The 11701-nt window shown below is 48.3% G+C and overlaps 2 protein-coding genes across 2 annotated transcripts; both read right to left on the bottom strand.

Moving 5' to 3' along the window:
* Positions 1 to 5063: 5063 nt before the first annotated feature.
* On the bottom strand, positions 5064 to 8257 carry SETTUDRAFT_174814 (glycoside hydrolase family 35 protein; the record flags this gene model as incomplete). Its single annotated transcript, XM_008023227.1, has 4 exons — positions 5064 to 6280; positions 6336 to 7288; positions 7343 to 7940; positions 7993 to 8257. The coding sequence occupies 4 exons, from the start codon at positions 8255 to 8257 to the stop codon at positions 5064 to 5066; spliced, it is 3033 nt and encodes a 1010-aa protein (XP_008021418.1).
* Positions 8258 to 8779: 522 nt separating this feature from the next.
* On the bottom strand, positions 8780 to 10850 carry SETTUDRAFT_166586 (uncharacterized protein). Its single transcript, XM_008023226.1, has 5 exons — positions 10601 to 10850; positions 10287 to 10547; positions 9984 to 10232; positions 9623 to 9935; positions 8780 to 9572 (listed from the first exon to the last, which is right to left on the bottom strand). The coding sequence occupies exons 1-5, from the start codon at positions 10817 to 10819 to the stop codon at positions 8992 to 8994; spliced, it is 1623 nt and encodes a 540-aa protein (XP_008021417.1). The 5' UTR covers positions 10820 to 10850; the 3' UTR covers positions 8780 to 8991.
* Positions 10851 to 11701: the final 851 nt, after the last annotated feature.

Here is an 11701-nt window from a genome sequence, read left to right as displayed (position 1 = left end):
TACGCACAGGAGTTATCTAAGTGGCTCACCTATCTCTCCTAACTAGACATCTTAGACGAGAAGAGACCTATTAGATTGTTGCACGAGAATAGTACTAGCCTCGCATAAGCAATGACATACAACGCTTTATACAGAACTGCGAGCTATGCCGCAAAAGCACTCCCTGGAGGGATAGAAAGTTTAGTTACTTAAAGCCCCTACCTGTGCCTAGTCGTACGTGGCAGCACCTTATAGTTAATTTTATTATAGGCCTTCCTAACTCTCTTAGAAACACAAACTTAATAGTAGTAAAGGACTAATTAGGGAAAGGCGTTGTACTAGTCCCTATAAATAAGATTAAGATAACAGACGTTGCTTAGGCTTTTGTACGAGAAGTCTACCGCCACTACAGCCTTTTACAGTCTATTACGTCTAACCACGGCCCCTAGTTCGCAAGCTAACTATAGGAAAACATCTACAAGCTGCTAAATATTTAGCGGAATCTCTCTACAGCTTACCACCCACAAACAGATAGGACAATAAAACAAGCTAATAGCGACATAGAAGTAGTTGTACAAATCTTTTGCAACTACAACTAAGACAATTAGGCTTAGCTTTGCCCTCTTCTAGAACTTATGCTTAACTCCTATACAAACGCCTCTATAAGTGTATCCCCCTTCTTTCTCCACTATAGTTACTATAATACCCTATTTCCCTAAAAAGAAGCTATCTTAGATAACTAAGAAGCAAGCGTAGCAGCTAAAGAGATAGTACGTACGATTAGTGATGCAGCAAACTAGGCAGTTTTAGCAATATTGTACGCCTAATAAGAGTAAGAGAAGTAGGCAAATAAATCTCGCAAACTATTGCTTGCTTATAAAGTAAAAAACTAGGTCTAGCTAGACTTACGCAACATACGAATAGCCTAAATAAGTAAAAAGCTAGACTAGAAAAGTGGAAAGTACTAAGTTGCCTGCGTACAGGACCTCTACTAGGTAGAACTTGCGGTGCCCTAGGAGACAAAATCCTTCCACGTAGACAAGCTAAGGCCAGCATCTAACGACCCCTTACTATTATAACAAATAGACAATAGCAGCCTTACAGCTATCGTCGTATAAGAAGATAGAGAAGAAGAAGAAGACTATTTAGAATAGCTTATACAAGGCATTACGGACAAACGAATGCAAAACAGAGAACTGCAATATCTCGTTATTTAGATAGGCTACCTAGAGGGAAGTTAGGAACTAGCTATAGCACTTAAAGACACGAAGGCCCTAGATAAATAGCTCGCCTAAACTTCCTCTATACAAAAACCCAACAGCTAGCTATAAAATAGCTAGAGGCGAAAGCTACTTAATAAGCAATAGAGACCTGGCGCTACCTCTAGAGGCTGAACGATCCCTCTTAGTGCCTAGAAGACGACGCTTAGCTGGCGTACGGACAGACGAACTGTCCCCTCCTCCTGCCAAACAATAGGCGCCATAGTCCTGCTAGATGCAATTGCTACACGCACCCCCCCACTCTCTATAGATAGAGACACAACTAGCAAAAGCTATAAACTCCTTCGCCCTATCTAAGACTAGCGCATAGTTATTGCAAAATGTAGCATTAAGGGCGCCACGCGAATAGACAAGGAAGGCCTTAAGGTACAAAGGTTGGCCACCTAAGATTTAACGGGCATAGAGCGTCGTACAGGCGACAATAGGCGAATAACCGCTAAGGCTAGGACTAAAGGTAGCATTGCAGGGCGACAGCCCCCTTAGATAGCAGAACATGTTAAAGACCTAGCGAAGCTTAGGCTACACTAGTTAGCTAATTTAGACGTACGATAAGGAAGCGACACTTATAGGAGTAGTAGCGAACACTTAGCAAATCTCTTTAGCAACCCGCACGTTAAAAATGTACTAGACCTAGTAGTTGTTAAGGTTAACCTATCTAATAATAATAGGCGCTACAGCCTAGATAGCACCTAGCGTTGTACGAGTAAGCAACTAATAAGCAACATTAAAGATCTAAGTAGTTGCCTGCTTAATAGTGTTGTTAACTTCACTATTCGTGCAGAAACGTAAGGCGTTAACCTAGCTATTAGCCTACATCCTACAATTAGCTATTGTACGAGAAGACTTAAAGAAGTGACTATAATAAGAGAAAAGTTAAAGCTAAAGGGATAAAGGAAACAAGCAGTAGGTAGGGGAAGAAAAGTATTTATGCTCGCTAGACAGCGTTTGCTATATAGCACTATTGCCTAACTCTCTCTTACCTTCACTATTTGCCTTTACCTTAACCGTACGAGACGCCAAACATGTAATAGCAAACGGACGGAGAGAAAGGAAAAGAAGACTAAAGAATACGCACGTGGTATTAGATAAGGTAAAGGAGGGGAGTATTGTAAAGGGCTACGCTAGAGAGGTATGACCTATAGGTCACATAGTAGTGAATTACATGACTTTAGTCACGTAACTAAATAACGTAGTTAGCTATATATAAACAAGCTTAAGTAAGGAGGAAGACTAAAGGTCCAAGCGTTCGTACGAGTAACAACTATAAAAGGAGGGCCCTCTAGATAGTTCTTTTCCGTATCTTTCTTCTTCTATACAATAGGTGAATGCATACTCGTTAGTTAGGCCTCTCTCGCCTATAACAAGTATTCTTACCCTCACTACTTTTAGTTTATTTACTTTTACTTAAAAATAAATTAGTATAAAAGTTAGCGCTATTAATAAAGTAGATAAACCTTATATCTATCTTCTTATAAGTTATAGATTATTTTACTAATTTCTATTAATACTAAGTTTCTTGAGTTTTTATTTACTAATCTTTAGTATATACTAGTATATAAAGTTTTAACTAAATAATAAACCTTAAGTCTATTATTAAGTAGTTTAGCTATAAGTTAAATAAGGTTTATAAGATTATTTATTCTTTTATATATACTTATTTTTTAATATATAGCTTTAGCTAGGCTGAGAACTAGTACTAATATTATTTTTAATTACGTAGTACGTTTGAAGAAGGGCGTTGCGTAATATAGATAATAAAGGCACTGTAAGAGGCTACGCCTAAAGTGTGTGTGATCGAGTATATCTATACGACTACCTGGACTTCAAGAAGCTTGAAGTCTTGTTACTGCCTTTTTGGCTATGGATGGCGTAAGTAGTCGTACGCTCGGCCCGTTGGGCCCGCCCATTACAGGCACTACGTAATATAGATTGAAAAAGAGTAGCTACTAAATGCTATAACTTAATGCTAATAGCTAAAATATAGTAGAAATAGGTATATAGATAAAGTAGTATATAAGCTTAATTATAGTAGTGGCAGCTTCACAGCAGTCTAAGTACAGGCTAGGAGCCAAGGCACTAGTCCCTATGAGGTAAGCGCTGTGCCATAACAACCTACCTCTTCTGTCACGCGAACAATGTTCTCTTTATTTTCTAAACATACTTTTTTCCCTGTCTTTGAGCGTCGGAGCATACATATCTCTCAGTCTGTCCTCTTTGCTTGAGACAAATTTTTCTGTGCATTTTTGGGAGCAACTTCATCATGGATTGCGGGATTATGGGCTGTTAAGTTTTTTTGTTTGGAGAAGGGGGCGTTTAACACATTTTCATGCATACATATAAGCGTGTTCTTCTCTGTTTTTTTTTTCTCTCTACTCGTCTTGGAAACTCGTCTGTCCTTATTCTATTTTTTTCATTGCTAAGCACCTATTTTTGGCATGGCCAAAATGTTACGTCTACTGGATGCCGTTTTGGCATTTACTCTTTTTTTTTCTCTCTCTCTCTCTCTCTCTCTCTCTCTCTCTCTCTGATTCTATTCAGAAAAACGAGAAGAAGAAAAAAAACAGAAAATGCTACTACTACTGACTTACAATGTAATAATACCAATAAAGAAAGAAAAGAAGAAAAAAACGTCGTTGTCTCACCTCATCTTGTCCCACATGCAGATTTGGAAACAACATTGACGTGACGTGACGTGACGTAGCTATCAGTGTCTTGGGAAGCGAAGTAGACCCCTTTCTTCTTTTTTCATTCTTTAGTTTTCGTTCTTTTTTTTCTCGCTTCTCTTTTCTTTTTTATTCCCTAAGCGTCGTTGTTTGCTAACGCCGTGTAATTACATGCCTACATACCTACATAGGTACTACGGATCTTTCATCCACGAATTACATACGAGAGTATGCATGTATACCTTTGCGCGTGAAACAGGTAGTCGTGTACAACACACAATTTAAACCCAACCCCCCTTTTTTTTCCTTTGTGTTCTTGTGTTTTTTTTTGAGGGGGTCTAGGGTTGGCGTAATGGAAGGGAGTGTATATGATTACGTAGGTGTAGGTGTAGGTACGGATACAGATACAGATACAGAGACATGTCAGAGCACTCCACAGCACCACACAGCTTAGCTTTACCTACCTACCTACCTAACTACCTACCTACCTACCCGCTCCGCTTCGCTCCAGCACATACTTTTTTGTAAGCGGATTTCCAATACCAAATTCTGACTACCTATATCCATGTCCCACTCCCCCATCCATCCATCCCCTCTATCTTTTTCCCCCCGTTTCCAAGCATAATCGCCGTAAAAGGCAGCATGACGATGGAGATGCTGAAAATGCTCGTGTGCTGGGAGGTTGCCTGCACACACGCGTTGCTTTGCGGCACTGAGTTTCACCAAACTAAACTTGTGCCATGTTTGTGGATATGTGTGTGGTGAAACGGGCGTGTGTGTGACGAGTATGGGGTTTGTCTGTTTTGATGTTTTGCGTGGTGGGAAGGGTGGAGCTAAGTAGTGTGGTTACTTATGCGCTGCGAGTGTGGTGTTTTTTTTCAAGTGGGGATGTGCGGATGGGTGTTTTGGGTGAGGCTGTGGCGTTGAGGGATGATAGTTGAGTCAAGTATGCCTGAGGAAGACTGGTATGCCTGCGCATGGAAGGGAAGCGGTGGAGGGGGGGGGTGTACTTGGTGGGTATTAGTACGACGGGAAATGGGGATTCAGTATATGTAAGTATCCAGACGCAGGAAAGCAATCACTCAACTACATGCTAATCTCATCGGCTGTAATATTTATATCTACATACACACCCACAACACTATGCGTACTTCAGCCTCTCCTCCGTCCACCCAGGCCGCAGATACTCGCCGTCAAACCTCGACTGCCAACTACTCTCAACGGCAAACTCCTGCACCATGCGCACCTCGACCTTTGCACCAGCGTCGTCCTGCGCCCACACACTCAGCCCCAGGACGTTCTCCCCACTGTAATTCAGAATTCCCGGTGGAACTGGGAACTTGACTTCATTGCCAACATGCGGGTTGAAGCGCGCGTACTGGTATCCGTTGACGAAGAGCTGGGCGCGCAGCGTCTTTGCGGCTGGCGCTGAGAGCACGAATGCAAACGAGGCGTCGACATGCGCAAGGACGTCGAGCGAGAAGGTGGTGCGGTAGAACTTGATGTCTGCGCCTGAGAAGCCTGTTGACGGCGCACCGGATGCCCAGGCGGCGTCATTGTAGCCGGGGAGGTGCCAGCCCAGGCGTTCGGCGACGAGGCCGCCTTCAGCAAGGGGCCCGCGCACGGGATCGAGTTGGAGGGCGTTGCCGCCGGCTTCGCCAGCGATTTTCCAGCGTGTGAAGTTTGCGGGGCCGGAGAGCGAGGCTCGCAGGATGCCGCGGGGGTCGGTGGCGCCGCCGCGCAGATCGTGGCCGGTGTTGTCTTGGGCGACGAGGAGCACGTTTGTGCTGTTTGAATGGACGGTGGCGTTGGCAAAGGAAAGCGTAGCGTTGCCTATCCCTAGAGTCGTGTTGCCCAGCCACGACCCGATGTGCTTGCCGTTGAGCCAGGCAGACCAGCCGAATGCAAGGCCGCCTTGGACAGAGAGCTGGATGCCAGTTGCGGAGCCGGTGAAGTAGCCGCGGAAGAGGTGGAAGCTGTTGTGGAAGCCGTATTCGTCGACGTAGAGAACGGGTAGCGTGTCGGGCTGCGTAGGGTTGGGAGTGCTGAGGTGGTTTGCAACGACCCAGGCGGCACCGCTATCGTCGTAGTCTGGCTTCTTCTCGGGGAGACAGTCGTTGACTTTCCAGTTGTCGAGGGACGGAAGCTTGATAGTGCTGTTGAAGGCGGTGACATGGGCCTTCAAGCTACCGTATGCGGTGGGCGAGGTCGATAGTTTCTTTCCGTTCCAGGAGAGTGTTTTCGCACTGTTACAAGCAAAGACTTCGATGTCAGTACTGCTCAGTATGTCTCCTTTCAGGGCCAGGACATCGCCTTCGAGAGCTACGTGACGGACAAGGTATGGCCCCTGGACCAGAACTAGATTTGTGTTAGACTTCATCAGCTCGAAGGCAATAACGGTCAGTGTACTTACCAGACTGGTCCACAGGCGCAAAGGGGTCTTTCGATAGGTTGGGGGCCCAGAACAAGTACGCGGTAGGCTTGTCAGCGACAACAACCTTTACGTCATTGTCAAACTGATACACGTTCATGCCAGACACCTTCTGTATGTTGGTGGTAACACCATGGGCTTCGGCATGGAAAGTGGCGTTTGAGCTGGCTCCACTGCTAACAAGTGAGCCCTTTGTGGCACCCTTGATGTGGAACTCAACAGACTCGCCGACACCAGCTGATAGCACAACGACTGGCTTGGAGTCAATGATAGCGTATGTGAGGACCTCGGCAGTCGAGTACGTCAGCGTACTGTTGCCCATGGCGAAATCGGTAACCAGAATCTTAGACTGATGGCCATTGAGAACAATGGAGCCCGCATGCTGAGGTATCGTAAGATTTCCGATAGACGTGCTCACATGAAGTTTGAACGATTCTATCGTCGCCGAAGATGATTTGGCATGAATGGTAACGTAAAACGCGCCGTTGGTAATGGGATTACGAAGCTCACTAGCCTCGACAGCCGAGTTCGTGGTATACGAGACCGAGTTTCCGAGGCGATTCGTAACGGTCAGGTCTTCGGCGACACGAGTGAACATGGCCAAGTTCTTAGTCTCGTAGAATTTGGCGCCAATCTTGCGGTTCTCGCTGATAGGGCTGCTGTAGTCGTACGACGTAGCTGTTACCGGAGCGGCGATTGCACCCCAGTTCGTTCCGCCAAACATCATGTAGAGTGAGACGGCAGTGACGCGTTGGGAGATCAAGTTACGGTAGAAGAGGTTTGCGAAATCAGCGCCGATATCGTTAGGACAGCCACCTTGGGGTCCGCCCCAGGGATTGTACGAGCCACCCTGGAATTCGGGGAAGAAACTTGGGCTGGTAGGAGACACGTCTTTGAAATAATCAAAGTAGTTGACGGTTTGGTAGGCAACATATCTAGAGAAGAGTGTCAGAAACAGCATCTCAAAGTTTGCAATGTCAAGCACTTACTTGCCGTTGGTGCCAGTGCACTCCTGCAGGTTGCAAGACCAGCAAGATGGGTAGCTGTCGAGGCCCACTACATCGACATTCCCAATGGCGCCAGGCGCATAGTAATCGCCCCAGCTCTTGGTACGCATGTTGGGGTCATTGTGGATAAGAGGAATGTCAATGCCATGGGCTCGTGCTATATCCTCTAGCGCCTGCATGTAGTTTCCAGCGCTTGGATTGGGGATCTTCGCCGCGACATCCTTCCACTGCTCGCCAAATTCGTTCTCAATCTGATAAACTAGGCCGTTTCCTCCGTTGGTCACAAGATACTTGGTTGTGAGCTCCGAGAACTTGGAGAAGTAGGGTTCCAGTGCCTTGAGGTATCTTGGATCGTCGTTGCGGAGCTTGCCATATGCTCCTGTAGTGAGCCATAGTGGAAGACCCCCAGCATTGGCTTCTGCATTGACATAAGGGCCCGGCCTGATGATGACGTAGAGGCCAACGCGCTCAGCAATCTCGAAGAGCTTGGTGAAGTCGTGGGCACCGCTCTCAAAGTCCAAGGTGCGGTTGTTCGCACTATGGTAGCCCCAGTTGGAGTAGAAAGCGAAAGCCGTGAAACCTGGTTCTCATCAGTTGACTGTACTGTGTCTGGTGTGACTAACAATACTTACCGGCGGCCTTGATCTTCTCGAGCAAATCCTCCCAAACCTCGTAGACGGGGATGCGCCAGTAGTGGATTTCGCCGGAGACAACGAAGAGCCGCTTTCCGTTGACCTTGAAGGAATAGTGGTCCCATTGTACGACATTGTTCAGGCCGTTGTCCTGAAGTGGCCACGCACTAGGTGTGTTATTCTGAGCCACCACACCAAAGCCATTTGGTAGCGTGGCCAGCGACGACAAGGCCGATAGCCACGACAGCCCAACCAGAGTCTTCATGGTTGATGAAGCCTAGAGTAAAGGCCAATCGGGGCAGTGAATGAATCGCCGGACATTTAAACGGTTTATACGCACCCAGCCGGTGCTATAACCGTGTTTACCAGGGCATGCAAGCGAGGCACTAATGCCACACCTGCATCGTACGTTGCGGGGAAGTGCAGGCCCTCCTAATGGTGGAATTAGCATGTCCATATAGAGATACTCCACCCTGGGTGCCGAGGCCCGGGTAAACATCTGCATCGGAGCCATCGGATGCAGTGTCGGACGACGGAAGGCTTGCTGCAAGCCGTTAGTGTGGCGGGCACTTTGGACGTCCCGCGTCATCTTCAAGACAAGGAACGGGTGATTGGGAATTTGGCGGATGCTTCTGCATGGCATCATCACAACGTGGCCCGCAGGGACGGCTTGGGCGGATCGCGTAGTGCCGGGCTTGCGCCCATGAATCCATCCATCACAGTTGTGCTGATGGAAATAGGTCTACAGACGTTGCAGGTATTACATTGACATTGAGAGAGCAAAGAAGCGTTTAACACATTAACCATAATATTTACAATCCCGCGCTTGCGAAGGGTGTCAATTCTAAGATTTGAAAAGCCGCTCGCGCTGAGCGCAGCGAGGCCAAGGCTACTCATAAAGTCTCCAGGACATCGGGTTCCACGCTGAACATCCTCTCCCTTGATGAACAATTTGCGGATGTCTTCTCTAGATAAATATGGAGCAAAAGGTGAATAGTTTTACTCGTTCTCCCTGACGTCAATGACAGTCGTCTTGAATTTCCTGGCCGAAACCTTGCGGTTGAACAGAATGTCGAGCTCACGGTAAGAGCGGTCCTTGAATTCGGGAAGACCAAAGTAGGCGGAGACGAAGCAGACGCAAGCTGTACCGCCCCAGACATATCCGCACTTTCCGGCCATGTTCCAGCCGCTTGGGTTGAGCATTCGCGAGGCCAGGTAAATCATAGGAATTTCAGCAACGTAGTAGGCGGCACGACCGACACCGGTGCTGAGCGCGCGAAGGCGAACCGAGGATGCTTCTGCGATGATGGAGTATGTGGTCGGACCCATGGCCAAGGCGTAGACGAACGAGATGATGACACCAAGACAAGCTTGTGCGTAGTTGGTTGCGCTGCTCTGGTTGACCGATGCGCAAACACCGAGAACCATGAGCATAACAATGTTGGTGGCTGTGCCTACAAGGTAAATTGTTCGACGGCCGTAACGGGCGCCTAGGGGCCATGACAAGATGTTGCCAATCAGCTGCAGGCAGGAGTTGATGATGTTGAGCTTGAAGGAGAAGTTGGTGGACATTCCAGCCTCTGCGAAAAGTTAGTTGGCTGTACTGCAGATTTATGAAGAGGAAACTTACGCTCAAAGAAAAAGGTGGCCTGGTTGGCAATCAAGTTACCAGCAAAGTTCTGAGACGCGTAGGTCAAGCACGTAATGAGCGTTCGGCGAAGATCAACTCCTTTGAAGAGGTCGAGCAAGTTGGGCTGGCCGCCGGCGTGAGCTTCAATCTCAACGGTACGTTCCATCATAGCAAGTGTCTCCTCGGCAGATGCTTGAGTTCCGCTCCTGCGGCCGAGACGCTTGATGGACTTAAGAGCCTGATCTTTGCGGCCTTTTCGCACGAGCCACCAAGGGCTCTCGGGGGCGAACCAGATGATTGCCATGAGCGGAAGCTAAAACAGTCAGTTTTGCTATCACCAAGCAAAGTAGGGGTCAATTACAGGAAAGATCCACTGCAGGGCAAGCGGTGCTCGCCAGGCCCACTCATCATTTCGCCCGTTGAAGCCGTAGCTGGCGCCAGCGACAATGATACTACCGATGGACCACGACATTTGCAGGGTCGCTGTGCAGGCACCACGGAGAACGAGGGGTACGACCTCACTAGCATAAGCGGGCGAATTTCCGATGAACATGCCCCATGGGACACCCTCGAATGCCTGTCCGATGACAAGGACCTCGAGTGAGTTGGCCTTGAAAACCCCGTTAGCTAGCGAATCAGCCATAATCCAGAACAATTGACTTACGAAGAAGGAAATGAAAATGGTAGCATTCATGATAACGAGGGCCAGAAGGGTCGTCCAGCGGTAACCAAGACGGTCGGTGATTGGACCAACAATCATGACACCAATAAAGGCGCCACATTGACCAGCCTGGAAGAGCGAACTCTGCCATTTTGTGGGAATGGTTTTGCCAACCTGTCCCGCAACCTGGACTCCGTATCGCTCCTTGAAAGCGCTAAGCGCCACGAAGTTGCCGTTCAAGAACATGTCGAACGACTCCATGACCTGGTATCTGTCAGTCTCGAGTCCCGATAGCGTCGCTAGACAAACCGACGTACAATGGTAAAGCAGAAAATAAAGGCCCAGAAACACGCCATGGGGTGGTCTTTTACGGCCTCCCACAGGGTCATCTCATGCTCGCGCGCCTCGGCATTCTGAGCATCAGTCATGAGCTCCTTGTTATCCAGCACCTCAGCATGGTGGCCACCACCGATGCTCTTCTCCCGCATCACATCATCAGGCCCGGGCTTCTCGTTGTATTTTATATCGGCCGACATCTTTCAGGTTAGCAGCGAGGTTGACTTGGCGCCTCGCCCCAGAAAAGCAGAAGAGGAGTTGAAGCAAAGACGATGCGGAAAAAGCCAGGGTAGCCGGGGTAAAGTGCGAGAGCTTATATACCAGGTAAATCTTGCTGTGTGGGTCTCGGCATAGGTTCGAACAAGCCCAACAAGGCCCCATGGGGCTCCGCACAAGCTTTGGGGGCATGCTTGTTGTTCTTGTCGACATATCGAATGGCTATTGGCTGGTGTGGGGGGCGGCCAGGATAGTCGTGTGAGCGGTGCATGGCGGCCAGACTAACCCAAAGCGACGCCCATCTGCGCCTTTCTATTGATGCGAAAATACACAGACTAGCGGGGGGGAGGCTTTGGTAGTTGAGTCAGCCCGTACACTAGAACTACGGTTACATCCCTCTGGCACGACGCGCACGCGTGGCAACCGTTCGCCTTGATCAAGTCTAGTCAGTCTCAACACCAGCTTGTAAAGACGGCCCTGGAACCGACAACTAACACTGCCCAGACTCCGTATCAACAACATCAAATGCTGTCTCTGAACCCCAATCACGGCCCTTGTCTATCACATGCACCCGCCCCACTGCCGCAAAATCGGGGTAATCAGTCGAAGCTAATATTACTGTTTGCACGAGCCAATGGCGCATGCGAGACTCGCGTGTAGCAGTCGAATAAGCACATTCCCTCTCGCCATCCATCTCGAAAAGCCAAGGCCCTCGTGGCCTGAATCTGGCTGTCAGGAAACCCGTCAACCTGCCAACCTGTTTTTTCTTTACTACAGATAGCGGCGCCGATTATTGCCTCGGGAGGTGCTGTTGAACCCATGGCTATCGGGGAGCTAACTAAGGCAGACTAATGCTCTGGTCCTGG

This window comes from Exserohilum turcica, assembly GCF_000359705.1.
Source record: "Exserohilum turcica Et28A unplaced genomic scaffold SETTUscaffold_10, whole genome shotgun sequence".
In the NCBI taxonomy this organism is placed as follows: Eukaryota; Fungi; Ascomycota; class Dothideomycetes; order Pleosporales; family Pleosporaceae; genus Exserohilum; species Exserohilum turcicum.
Note: the sequence above shows the minus strand (reverse complement) of the source record. Positions and strands in the feature narration are given on the sequence as shown.